Genomic DNA, 12,823 nt, shown 5'->3' with positions numbered 1-12,823 from the left:
GGCCAATCCTGGAGGGTTGGCAACCCTAATTTTGATTACCCACTGAACATCGCCTTCTGTGGCTCCTTTTCAAACCGTGCTGGACACTGTTCCTGTGAAGCACCTTGGGGCGTATTATTGCGTTACAAGTGCTACATATATGCAAGTCGTTGTTGCTGTCGTAAATCCCTGTCCTGAAGGTACTCAGGCAATTTTTTGTTTTTAATGGAAAAAAAATTTAAAAATAAAACGATTTTTTTTTACATTTACAGACGAAAACGCTCGGATTTGGAAAAAAAAGACAAACTGCAGTTTTATGTAAATCTAGATATCCGCATAGATCTGTGGACCTGCAAGCTTGCTGGGGAGATCCAGGATTCATTTTTAAACGTGGATTAATATATATTATTTTAAAAAGAAAACTCGTGGAGAACGTGTTTAATTGCTCTGGTTTAAGTTATGCACAAAGTAAATGAAACAAAGTTCACTGTTGATGACATCCATCCAAGTTGTTAACCAATATAGAAGGGCAAATAGAAGGTGCTTGAGGTTTGACCCACATTAAACAGCGGGGCACAGCCTGACCGGGGGTGGGGCAGAACTGTGTCCCTTTCGGGAAATGGGCAGGGCATTGGGACACTCACATGATAAAGGCTCTCGGGCAGACCTCCTCGCTGATGACCCTTGCTCTATCATCGATCAGTCATGGAATTCCCGTGTATCTAACTCGACCTGACTCCCGTGAGGCCCTTTAAACCACGTCAGGCTAAATCACTCGTTTCCCATCGGGATAGCAGTGCTTGGGGGGAGCCAGAATCTGGTTTTACTGAACCAGAAACCCTACGGTTAACTGAGCCGGCTGCCGAGCAAGGGAAATCAACTTCTGTGCAATTTGCGCCCTTAGGGATTTCACAAGAAATGCCGCTGGTCAGGTCACTTTCGGTGACCTCTTTAAGCGGACTCCCTCCATGGGAAGATGAAACTTTGCCTGTGGAAGATTTAATGTTCTTTGAGATTTCTTGGGAAGTCACCAACAAAGGTCAGTAATCGGCTTCAGAAACCCTTGAAACATAACGAGACGCTCCCCTACATACCCACACCGTTAGGGGGGGTGGGTTTCAGGTGAGGGATTTGGCGTCGGATTTTTAATTGCTGAACGAGCCATTCCGAATGATTTGCCCCGTTCTCTCTTAGTGAACAACTGGCGAGTTAACATTTTTAATTTGCCTGCCAGCCTCTGTGTTATCAGCTGCCTGGACCTTTGACCTCTCCAAGTTGCTCATTAACTTCTAGTCAGTTGACATTTGGGAGAGGGGCCGGAGTTTGATTTAGAAAACACGATTGGTTTGTTAGCTGGGGAGTTGTAATCGCCCTTTACTTTGGGTTATATAGATTTTGTCATTTGGATTCGGTTCATGTGCTAGAGTAGGGTTCACGAAGCCTGGAACTTTCTCCATGACCTCTAATTCTCCCATGGATAGGCCTATCTAAGGACCTGTTTGTCCTTTTTAAACTGATTTTTGTGTTTAAATAACGTGATGCAAATCACTGAGTCATTGGAAGAGGACTGGACCATCTCTCTCCTCTATAGCCAGCTCTGGAACTCCTGCTATTCATTTCTATCATGGTTGATCAGTAGCTCCATGAACTCTCCATATCTCTTGATGCACCTTAATTAACAATCTATTAACCTCCACTTTGAAAATGCCAATTGACTGAGCATTTGCAGCCTATAGAGGGGAGAGAGACTTCCAAATTTCCACCTTTTTATGTGGGATAGATGCTTCCTGATTTTACTCCTAAATGCCTCTCTTTAATTTTAATTTTTAAGTTTACCCCCCTTGTTCTGGAGGCTGACAAATTGCTGTGTAAAAAAAAAAATTGACTCAACCCCATAACCCAATCCCCAGGAATAAATTAAAATAGAAAATGCTGGAAAAACTCAGCAGCTCTGGCAGCATCTGTGGAGAGAGAAACAGAGTTAACATTTTGAGTCCATAAGACTCTTCTACAGAGTCCAAAAATAAAATGCCTCGATCGGCAACGAGTCCTTAAGTTAATTCTATATTATTACGTGGCATTGAGATTTTTGGCTATGTTTTCAAATTCCAGTTAACAATTTGGGAGGATTTTTGCTTTGAAAAATAAAACCTAAAAGCCTTGCCTATATCAGGGGCAGACGGTGCTGTAGTAAGGAGGTGAAAGGTTATCGGGGGTAGGCAGGACTGTGAAGTTGAGGTTAAAATCAGATCAGCTATGATTTTATTGAATGGCGGAGCAGGCTTGAAGGGTCGACTGGCCTACTCCTCCTAATTCATACATTCGTATTAGTGGTAATGTCACTGGACTAGTAATCCAGAGGCCTAGGTAACGGGTTCAAATCCCACCATGGCACCTGGTGGAATTTAAATTCAATTCATAAATCTGGAATTGAAATCTAATCCAGGTAATAGTGACCATGAAAATACCATCGATTGTTGTAAAAACCTACCTGATTCACTAATGTCCTTTAGGGAAGGAAATCTGCCACCCTTGTCTGTTCTGGCCTACATGTGACTCCAGATCCACAGCAATGTGGTTGACTCTAAATTGCCCTCCAAAATGGCCTAGCAAGCCATTCATTTCTAGGGCAGTTAGGGATAGGCCACAAATGCTGGCCTTGCCTGTGATGCTCATATTCCATGAAAGAATAAATTAAAAACAACATGAGAGTTCAGAGGTGACCTGAGTTTGTTGTGACCTAAGATACTCAATAGATCCAACACTTACATCGCATTGGAAGGAGGAGCAGTTGTGGTGATAAAGCAAACTATAGTGCTGGAAATAGAGGGGTTTAATTCAAGAGAGATCTGGGGGATGGGTGTAGTGGTGACCTGGGAGGTAAGTGGAGGAGCCTGGCTAAAAAATATAGCAATGCAGCAGCTGATGGAAAAGTGGAGTGCAAACCAGAAAATTAGGACCAATGAGGAGTATAGTTGTTGCAAGGATCAGTGGGAAGGAGTGGAGATTGCACCAGCATTGAGGTAGCTGATTGAAACTTGGGTAAATCTCTGCAGCTGCTCAACTTGGTGCTACTCCATGGGTGGGATTTTCAGGCCCCGCCCACTGCCTGGATCGTCCGGTTCTGCCGAAAGTCAACAGAGTTTTGGCTGGCCCACTGCATACCCCGCGGCAGATCCTGCTGCGGTCAGGGCTGGAAAACCCTGGACCCATGGTTTTCTTTTTATTCGTTTGTGGGATGTGAACATCACGGGCAAGGCCAGAATTTATTGCCCATCTCTAAATGCCCCTGAAAATGGGATGGTGAGCTGCAGTCTGTGTAGCGTGTAGATACATTCACTGTTGTTGGGGAGGAAATTGTAGAATTTTCACCAATGACAGTGAAGAGACAGCGATTATAGTTCCAAGTCAGGATAGCATGTTACTTGGAAGGGAACTTGCAGGTGGGGGTGTTCCCATGAGTCTGCTGCCCTTGTCCTTCTAGGTGGTTGAGGTTGCAGGTTTGGAGGGTGCTATTGAAGGAACCTTGGTGAGTTTCTGCATTGCATCTTGTAGATGGTACACACTACCGCCACTGAGAGTCAGTGGTGGAGGGAGGGAATGTTTGTGGATGGGGTGCCAACCAAGCGGGCTGCTTTGTCCTGGATGGTGTTGAGTTTCTTGAATGTTGTTGGAGCTGCACTCATCCAGGCAAGTGGAGAGTATTCCACGAAGTCCAGAGGGCAAATGCAAATTAATCTAGGGAACCACTGGAGCAGTTTGCAACAATGAAGGCCAGAAATCAGCAAGAGGGTGAAAATCAGGCCAGAAGCACGTGAGGGAACGGACTTCAGACTGAAGAGAAGGGTGTAGAAGCAAATAAAGTTCAGCTTGGAGTTCAGTGGAGACGAGTATTGGGGAGAAGATAAAAAATGGAAGCGAGTTACGTTGCTGTCTTTCCCAGAAGGATGTTTTCTGGAGGATCTTTCAATTTTCTTTGTGCAACTGTCCTAAGGCAGAGTTGGCAACCAGCTGGACTTTGACAGTGTCAGATGGGGATCAGAGCACAGGGGGACTGTAGTAACGGTCCTCCCTTGAGCTGGGACTGTTCAGCTGACAAGTTCCCAGTTCAGACTCGGACGTTAGTGGCAGGAGAAGCCCAGTGGAACCAAGGACAAGAAATCCACCTAGAATTGGGAATAGCAACAGAGCAACTGTACCCATGAATAAGCTCCCATAGATGGAGTGAAGGAGCAACAACCAAAACTGATGCCGATGAACTGCAGGATTGAGATGCAGGGACATTGAAGAAATGAGAGGAACAACACCGGTCAGAAGCTTGTGGTGGCAGTTCCTGAATGTTCGAATTGGAGATCAATACAAGTAGGGACCATGTATGACACTTTGGAAAATGCTGCACTTATAAGTACAGCTTGAACTGCTTGACATTCCGTCCTTTGCTCTCATCCATTACTTCCCCCCCCCTTCGTAGGTTCTGCAGACTGGAAAGGATCCAGTTAATTTGGGTCTGCAAATGTGGTGGGGGCTGGGAACTGCTAACTGAAGGCCATGAATGCAAGTGTGATCTTAATCTTTATTAAAATTAAAAGATCAATCCTATCGTGATACCTGATTTTTCTCTTGTGTAGGCAGAGGGCACCAAAATGCTGCAAACAGCTGATTCTTGCTGCAGGCGAGAATTTTCCCTCTGGCCACAAATCCTGTGTTTTGATTTTGTATTAGTTGACTTTTCCTACCATTTATCCTGTCCTCAAGATTGCCAAACTGTGTTCGTGTTTCATTTGCTGATAATGAAAATAAGCTGAAAATATAAAAATATTAATGCCCCCATGTCGCAAAATACAAAATTGAACTGCAACCACTTCTGTGTATCTCCTCGGGCACACACAAATATTTTGGGAATTTTTTTTTCTTACAGGGTAATGTAAACGAGAGGTTGGACTTAAATGTGGCTCAAGAGGTCTTCAGGGGAGGCTTTTGAAGGTGGACAAATTGTAGGTACCATGGATGGGTGCTCCATTGAATGGTGACTGGTAACCAAGAGCAGCTGCCAATAGCAAAGGGAGTGGACAGTGAAGACTGCGTTGCTTTTGGAGCATAGAAGATGTTGGAAGAGCAGAGCTGTGTTCAGAACAAACCAGCCTAAAAGTGATTACTGATGGATAGTAGGGCAAAACAATGGAAGGAGTTTGAAGGTCATGATTTTAAGTCAATTTGCTGGGGCAGAGAAAGCCAATGGAGTTGTGAAGATTCAGTAAATATGAAGATTGAGGACCATGGTAGCAGTACACCTATAAGAGCTTGGCATCAATATGTTGGGCAGGTGATTCAGTCCCATTGCTTACATCTCCAATGATGGCAGTCTATTCTGATTTAACTTTTCATTTTGGACATGGCAGGAGTCACCATCAGCTTGGACAAGGTTTTACGTGTGCTTTCTTAAACTTGGTACAATCTTAAATGTCTTCCCCAGGTGTTGATGCACTCTTAGCATTTTAATATCCTTTATATCTGCATGCGAAACTTTATTCTGATTCCAAAGCAATGAGGGTACTATTATCAGTTCTGCTATTGAGATCTGTAGATCAGACTATTAAGAATTTGTAATACTTGTTAGTGTTGGCTGTGGCTCAGTTAGTAGCTCTCTGAGACAGAAGGCTGTGGGTTCAAGTTCCACTCCAGAGACTTGAGCACAAAAATCTCAACTGACAGTGCAGCGCCAAGGGAGCACTGCACTGTCAAAGCTGCTTCTTTTGCATGCAATGTTACCAACTGTGCCACAGCCAACACTGATAGTAATACAAGCCTTGCACTAATAACTTGTATCTAAACTGCACCTTATCAATGTCCAGCTCCATTCACGGCCAGGGAATTATTTGAAATGTTCTGTGGACAAAGGGAGCAGGCAATTTTAAAATGGCAAGATCCCAGAAAGAGCGAATGAGATTATGGACCATTTCAACAAGTCATTTGGAAACACTTGAATGCTCCAGCAATGATGTATTCAAATAGCACATTGCTAGGTTTTAATTTCTTTCTTTCAGTTGGAGGTATCTACACTGTGATCCAGACTAAGGCCAAAGTCACAGCAGATGAATGGGGAGAAAACTATGTGCTGATTGGTCCATATTATGAGCATAATGTGAAGACACAAGTGGAAGTGTGTGAGCCAAATAACCCAGCCATAAAAAAGGCAATGGATTCCATGAAACATCAAGGATTTCAGGTAAGGGGTGCCATCTCTCTGTGGAAGAAAGTCACTTCCATACATTTAGTGAACATTGATTCATGTAAAGCCAATGATATTGAAGTTATTGAAAAATAGATACAAACTGAGCAGTGCAATTTCTATCTTTCGGAATTTGATCCAATCCTCTTGCTACTCCTAATTCCTTTCGAAAAGAAGAAAGGCCTGCATTTATATAGCACCCTTCATCACCTCAATGTCCTAAAGCACTGTACAGCCAATGAAGTACTTTTGAAGTGTAGTCACTGCTATAATGTAGGAAACCCAGTAGTCAATTTGTACACGGCAAGCTCCCACAAACAGCAATGTGATATTAACTGGATAATTGTTTTTTATGATGATGGTTGAGTTAACTATTGGACAAGACATGAGGGATAACCCCACCACCCCCATCGTCTTCAAAATAGTGCCATGGGATCATTTACATCTGCCTTAGGAGAGCAGAGTGGGCCCCGGCTTAACATCTCATACAAAAGACAGCAGCTTTGACAGTGCAGTGCTCCCTTAGTACTGTCAGTTGAGATTTTTGTGCTCAAGTCTCTGGAGTGGGACTTGAACCCACAACCTCTGACTCCCAGAGTGCTACCAACTGAACCACGGCTGACAATAACAGTAACAAATTCAGCATTAGTATAAATGCTTAAACAACTAGGGGACGTGGTTGGAACGTGAAATTACAACATGCAGCAGGTGAGTCAGTAGTTGAAAGGTAAAGATAAATTAACACTCAAGGGTCTGATGACGGAGCTCCCCTAACAACTTTTCAATGCTGATTTAATCTGTACATTCTGACTTTTTGTGACTAAGATGATACAGGGAATTCAATACATGTAGCATTAATTTTCTGGGCATCGTAACTATATTCAGAAATTGGATAGTAAATAATTTGTATATAAATTCCAGTAGCTCACTGAACTGCCTTCCTGTCTTATTGATCCTTTGGTCTGTCTGGTGAAGCAGTAATTTTATGGCGGTTCATTTCTCTTCATCTTGTGTAATTTTCCAATTTGACCATGACGAGCAAGGGGCTAACTGCTCATGCATTGATAAACATAGCGTGATGATTGAGGAGGTAAACTTGAAGAACGTAAAAACTATAAGAAAAAATATACGAGACAACAACAACTTTTATGTATATAGTGCTCTTAATATACTAAAACATTCCAAGATGCTTCACAGGGGTGTCATAAAGCAAAATTTGATGCTGAGCTACACCTTGTAGGGTTGTAGAGCTGGAGAAGATTAGAGATGTGGAGGGATAAGGCCACAGAGGGGTTTATAACTAAAAGTCAGAATCAAGGTGTTGCTTATCTGGGAGCCAGTGTAGGACAGCGAGTACAGGGGTAATGGGCGAACAGGATTTGGTGCGAGTTAGGACCTAGGCAGCAGAATTTAAATGTCAGCACTGGAATGCTAGAAGCATTTGAAATTAAACCTTGAGTTAATGCACAGGCCATAATCAGAAATTTTCATCATAGAAATGTGCTTCACCCAAGAGAGACCCCTACAATTGGTTTAAATTCATTCTGTAGAGGCATTTGGGACAGATCTTCCTCTCCTAATTTGCTGTTCTTTGTGGCCCACATTGGGGGAAAGCAGGTGTGTTCCGAGTTGAGCTTGGCTATGATACTAGCACAGTCAAACAGCTTGCTAGCACTCACTGTCTAGGCATGACGAATGATCTCACAATTGAGGTACCGGAGGGTGACCACGGACCCAGAGCTCAGCAGGTGATAGGAAGGGGATGGAGCGAACAATCTGGTGATAGTTCTGTTTTTCTTTCTTTATCTGTTTTTGGGATGTGAACATCGCTCATGAGGTGATTTGTTGCCCATCTCTAACTGACGTTGAGATGGTGCTGAGTTGCCTTTTTGAACGCCTGCAGTTCATGCAGTGTAGGTGCATCTGTGCTGCTTTCAGTAGTGGTTCGATGTAACTGAGTGGCTTGCTAGGCCATTTCAGAGGGTAATTAGGAATCAGCCACATTGTGTGTTTGCAGTCACATGTAGACCAGACCAGATAAGGCTTCCTTTCCTGAAGGACATTAGTGAGCCAGATGGGGTTTTTATGGAAATCCAGTGCTTTCATGATCATTATTACTCAGACTTGCATTTTATTCCAAACTTATTAGAAACATAGAAACATAAAAACTAGGAGCAGGAGTAGGCCATTCGGCCCTTCGAGCCTGCTCCGCCATTCATTATGATCATGGCTGATTATCCAACTCAATAGCCTGCTCCCGCTTTCTCCCCATACCCTTTGATCCCTTTCGCCCCAATAAGAAATAATGGGAAACGTAGTCGGCAGGATTAGAACCTGCGCGGGGTAACCCCAATGGATTTCTAATCCATTAATTGAATTAAAATTCCCCCAGGTGAGATTTGAACTCATGTCTCTGGGGCATTAGTCTGGGTCTCTGGATTACTAGTGCAGTAACATTACCATCACCCTACTGTTCCTTAATTAGTTTAGAAACTTTTAAGAATTGGTAGTAATCAGTCAGGTGGTAATATCTATGTAAAATGTTCACAAAAGCCTTTTCCAATCAGAATCCACCCTGACTCATGCAATCTCTGTTTCCAGGTTTGTTTTGGCAGATGGCTGATTGAAGGTAATCCGTATGTGCTGCTATTTGATATTGGTTCAGCAGCCTGGAACCTGGACAGATGGAAAGGAGAATTCTGGGATACCTGCCAAATTGGCATTCCTCATTATGACAATGAATCGAATGATGCTGTAATTTTTGGGTCCTTAACTGCCTTGTTTTTGAAAGAGGTATATTGACGTTCTTCCATTCTTCAGGTTTTACACGTTTCTGAGATTATTATGAGGAAATGTCGTGAATTAATGTAGAAAGTTCCAATATCTCTGACTTCAGAACATCCTCTAATATCTCTCTTTCCCCCATACAGAAATGAAGTTAGCTCCTTTCCTGACAAATGTGTCCATGACACAAAATGTCCTGGATTGCTAGTTACATTGCCCAACTCTCTCTCAAGGAGAAATGAAAGAAAACTTACACTGACCTAATAAGGTGCTTTTTTTTTTTGAAAGTTTGGATTAAAGTACATTTTGCAGAAGATTTCAGTTTGTGGAATGAGTGGCGCTCTTCCCTAACCTGTCTGCCAGTAGTCACAATCCTGCTACTGCAAAGGCTATTGGGGAATGGCATTTTGATGTTAGAGTCCATCTTGTCCACCTGAGATCAAAGTGTGAACCACTAGAAAGAACATTTTACTGGCATGGAACAATGGCTGGCAAGTAGACTTGAGTGCTTTCCACCATTTAGTGAGATTTTGGCTGATCTGCACCTTAAAAGGCTAAATGGCCTACTCCTGTTGCTAAGTGCAAGAACCAACTCCAAATCCATCACAACTCCATTTAGGTTGGATCTTGGCCAATGGAACTCTAGCACCTTTTTTTATGTGAGCAACCTGGTTGCAGCCAGGCAATTTTTAAGCAAATATAAACCCTCTTGTCAATGTTGACTGCCATGCAGGCAGGGGCCTCATCTGGAAGGAGTATACAGAGCACATGGTCAAGGGGAGCTGAAAATTCAGAACCCATGAGTAAGTTGGAGCAGCATCAAATCATGGGCTTAAAATATATATTTTGAAGTGCAATTCTGTATCTGTTTGGTAATGTATAAAGATTCTTCCTTTTTTAAAATAATATGTTGGTTGTTAAATGTGTGAACTTTTACCTTGGCATCTACATGTTTAATGGGCTACTGACTCTCGCTCCATATACAGTTGTAATTGGCTGATGTCTGATACCCGTGGTTTCCATTGTTTTTCCAGCTTGCTGATCAGTTTCATGACAAGCCAAACCTCATTGCCCATTTCCATGAATGGCAGGCAGGAGTGGGGCTGATTCTGAGCAGAATCCGAAAGTACCCCATAGCAACAATCTTCACCACTCATGCCACACTGCTGGGCAGGTACCTTTGTGCTGGCAATGCTGATTTTTACAACCTACTTGATAAGGTGAGCTTGTTAACTGACTAATTCAGTGATAGTTAATTCACCAGATGATTTTCAAAATGAAAGATGAATCTGTTCACTAGGTTTATTAGTTTTAGCAATGTTTCTTGGCATAACCCATGTTATTGACATTTCAAAATGTAAAAGTAATTTGTTTTATTCAATGAAAGTTGTCCACCTGTTTTAATTCAGCCTATCAATAAGCAAGTAAATAGAAAAGACTAGAGAGGACAGGGCCAGCTATGTTCTGGCACTGTGGTATGTGGGACTTTGTGGACAGCAAGACTGTGTCCCAAATTCCCATATCTGTCAGAAACATCTCTGTTCTAGATCACTCTGGCTCAGAGTCATTGAGCTGGAGTGTGACTTGGGACACTCTGAAATATAGGTCGGTGGAACATTTGAGCCGTTTTATCCAGAATACAGTCACATCCAAGAGGAAAACACCAGTTCAGGAACGGGAAGATGAAGCTGTTTAAAGAGCTGAATAGCACGGACTTGAACAGGAATGTACTTGCTACCTGTAAGGACAAGGAGAAAGATTGCAGGGAGAACAGCCACAATGCAGACCAAGGCAGTGAGGCATGGGGTAGGTGTTGGAAAGCCAAATAGAAATATAATAATGACAGAGGATTCTATAATTAGGGAGATAGATGGCATTCTCGGTAGGCATGAATAAGAAGGGTGTGTTGTCTACCAGTGTCAAGGTAAGGGTTATCTCTAGGCAGTAGAACAGGAATTAAGAAATGGAGGGGAGCGGGGAGGTAACTCTGGTTATATTGGTCCATGTTAGAATAAATGACAGGGGTAGGAACAGGCACGAAGCCCTGTTAAGGGAGCATCAAGTGTCAGGAGTTAAATTGAAAAGCAGGATGTCGAAGGTAATAATCTCTGGGTTATTGTCTGAGCCATGTGCAAGTTGGCATAGGGGCAGAGAGATCAGGAGAACTAAAGGGCTTGTGTGGGAAAGAGATTCCTTTTCACGGGGTACTGCCAGCAGTACTGGAACTGGAAGGAGCTGTACGGATGGGATGCATGTAACCTGAACCGGAATGAAATTAGAGACCTAGTGCAAAGGGTAAATAATGGCCGTGGCAAAGACTGTAAACTAGTAAGATTTGGGGGGAGTGGGGGTTGGACACAGTGTGGGACCGACAAGACCTCAAACAAGCATGAATATAAACTAAATAGGAAAGGAAGTTGTAGGGCAGACTGAACTAATGGAGGACGTAAATGGGAATAAAGTAGAGTAGTAGAATAGGAGTGTAAAAGGATAGTTAAAAGTAAAGGGAGCGGAACTGCTATTAAAAATGAGCTAAATTGTCTGTACAGCAGTATGCAGTTGGGATTACTGAGGCATGGCTGCAGAGAAATCAAAACTGGGAATTAAAATTTGCAAGGGTTATCGTATATTTGGAAATGGAGGGGAAAAAGGAGGTGGCATAACTGTACTATTAGGGATGATGATGGCTGTAGGAAAATGTAACAGCTGTAATATGACAGAATCTATAAATTTTTATATTCACTCATGGGATGTGGCTGTCGCTGGCCAGGCCAGCGTTTATTGCCCATCCCTAATTGCCCTTGAGAAGGTGATGATGAACTGCTTCTTGAACCTCAGCAGTCCATGTGGCATAGGTACATCCACAGTGGTGTCAGGGAAGGAGTTCAGGATTTTGACCCAGCGACAGTGAAGGAATGGCGATATATTTCCAAGTCAGGAATGTGAGTGGCTTGGAGGGGAACTTCCAGGTGGTGGTGTTCCCCATGTGTCTGCTGCCCTTGTCCTTCTAGATGGTAGTGGTCATGGGTTTGGAAGGTGATAGAATCTGTCCAGGGAACTATAGATCAGCCAACTTAACAAAATAGAATCATTACTAAAGGAGAAATGGGGAAAAAATCTAGAAGCCAAAAATGAATAGTCAACATAGATTTCAAAAGGGAAAATCTTGCTTGACCAACCTCATTGAATTCTTAGAGGTAACCATGGGAGTAAATAAGGGTAATGTAGTAGATGTAATATATCTAGATATCCAAAAAGCCTTTGATAAGGTACTGCATAATAAGTTAAGGTTTGAGGTTAACATCTGAGGTTAAGACAAGAGTCAATCAAGGTTGTTATCGCCTCTTCTTAAAAAATCTTCCTTGCTGTCATGTACTGTCTGACTAGAGACAAGCTCCTTGCTGGAGTGCAGCTTATTTATCGAATGGGCGGCAAACTATTTAATCCCAGACAACTCCATTCAAAGCTAAGACCAGTCCTACCTCACTGCATTATCATCAACATATTGGAGCTCAATGACTAAGCGCTGTCAGAAACAAATCTCTAGACAATTGTCAATGTATTTACTAAGGCATTCAAGAAGATGGGACTTGCACTCAACGTTCAGAAGAGCAAAGTCCTCCATCAGCAAGCTCCAAATGCACACGGTCCAGCCCCATTGATCAGGATTCATGATGAGTGCCTGGAAAATGTGGAACACGTTCAGCACCTTGGAAGTTATTTCTTGCAGAAGGTTGACGTTGTTGAAGAAATCCAGCATGACCTGAAATCTGTTGGTGCAGCCTTTGGTCACCTGAGGAGGTGAGTATTTGAAGATCATGGCATCAAAAC

The 12,823-nt window shown here is 42.8% G+C and overlaps 1 protein-coding gene across 1 annotated transcript in view; it reads left to right on the top strand.

Moving 5' to 3' along the window:
* The first annotated feature begins 830 nt into the window (after window positions 1–830).
* gys2 (glycogen synthase 2) overlaps window positions 831–12,823 on the top strand; it is a 52,552-nt gene continuing 40,559 nt past the window's right edge. Inside the window, exons 1-4 of the mRNA XM_078553599.1 lie at window positions 831–1,018; window positions 6,024–6,205; window positions 8,810–9,001; window positions 10,027–10,212. Coding sequence (XP_078409725.1) covers window positions 898–1,018; window positions 6,024–6,205; window positions 8,810–9,001; window positions 10,027–10,212 — 681 coding nt within the window. The 5' untranslated portion in view covers window positions 831–897. The remainder of the gene's footprint in view (window positions 1,019–6,023; window positions 6,206–8,809; window positions 9,002–10,026; window positions 10,213–12,823) is intronic.

This window comes from Cetorhinus maximus, chromosome 12 (assembly GCF_964194155.1).
Source record: "Cetorhinus maximus chromosome 12, sCetMax3.hap1.1, whole genome shotgun sequence".
NCBI classification, from domain to species: Eukaryota; Metazoa; Chordata; class Chondrichthyes; order Lamniformes; family Cetorhinidae; genus Cetorhinus; species Cetorhinus maximus.
Note: the sequence above shows the minus strand (reverse complement) of the source record. Positions and strands in the feature narration are given on the sequence as shown.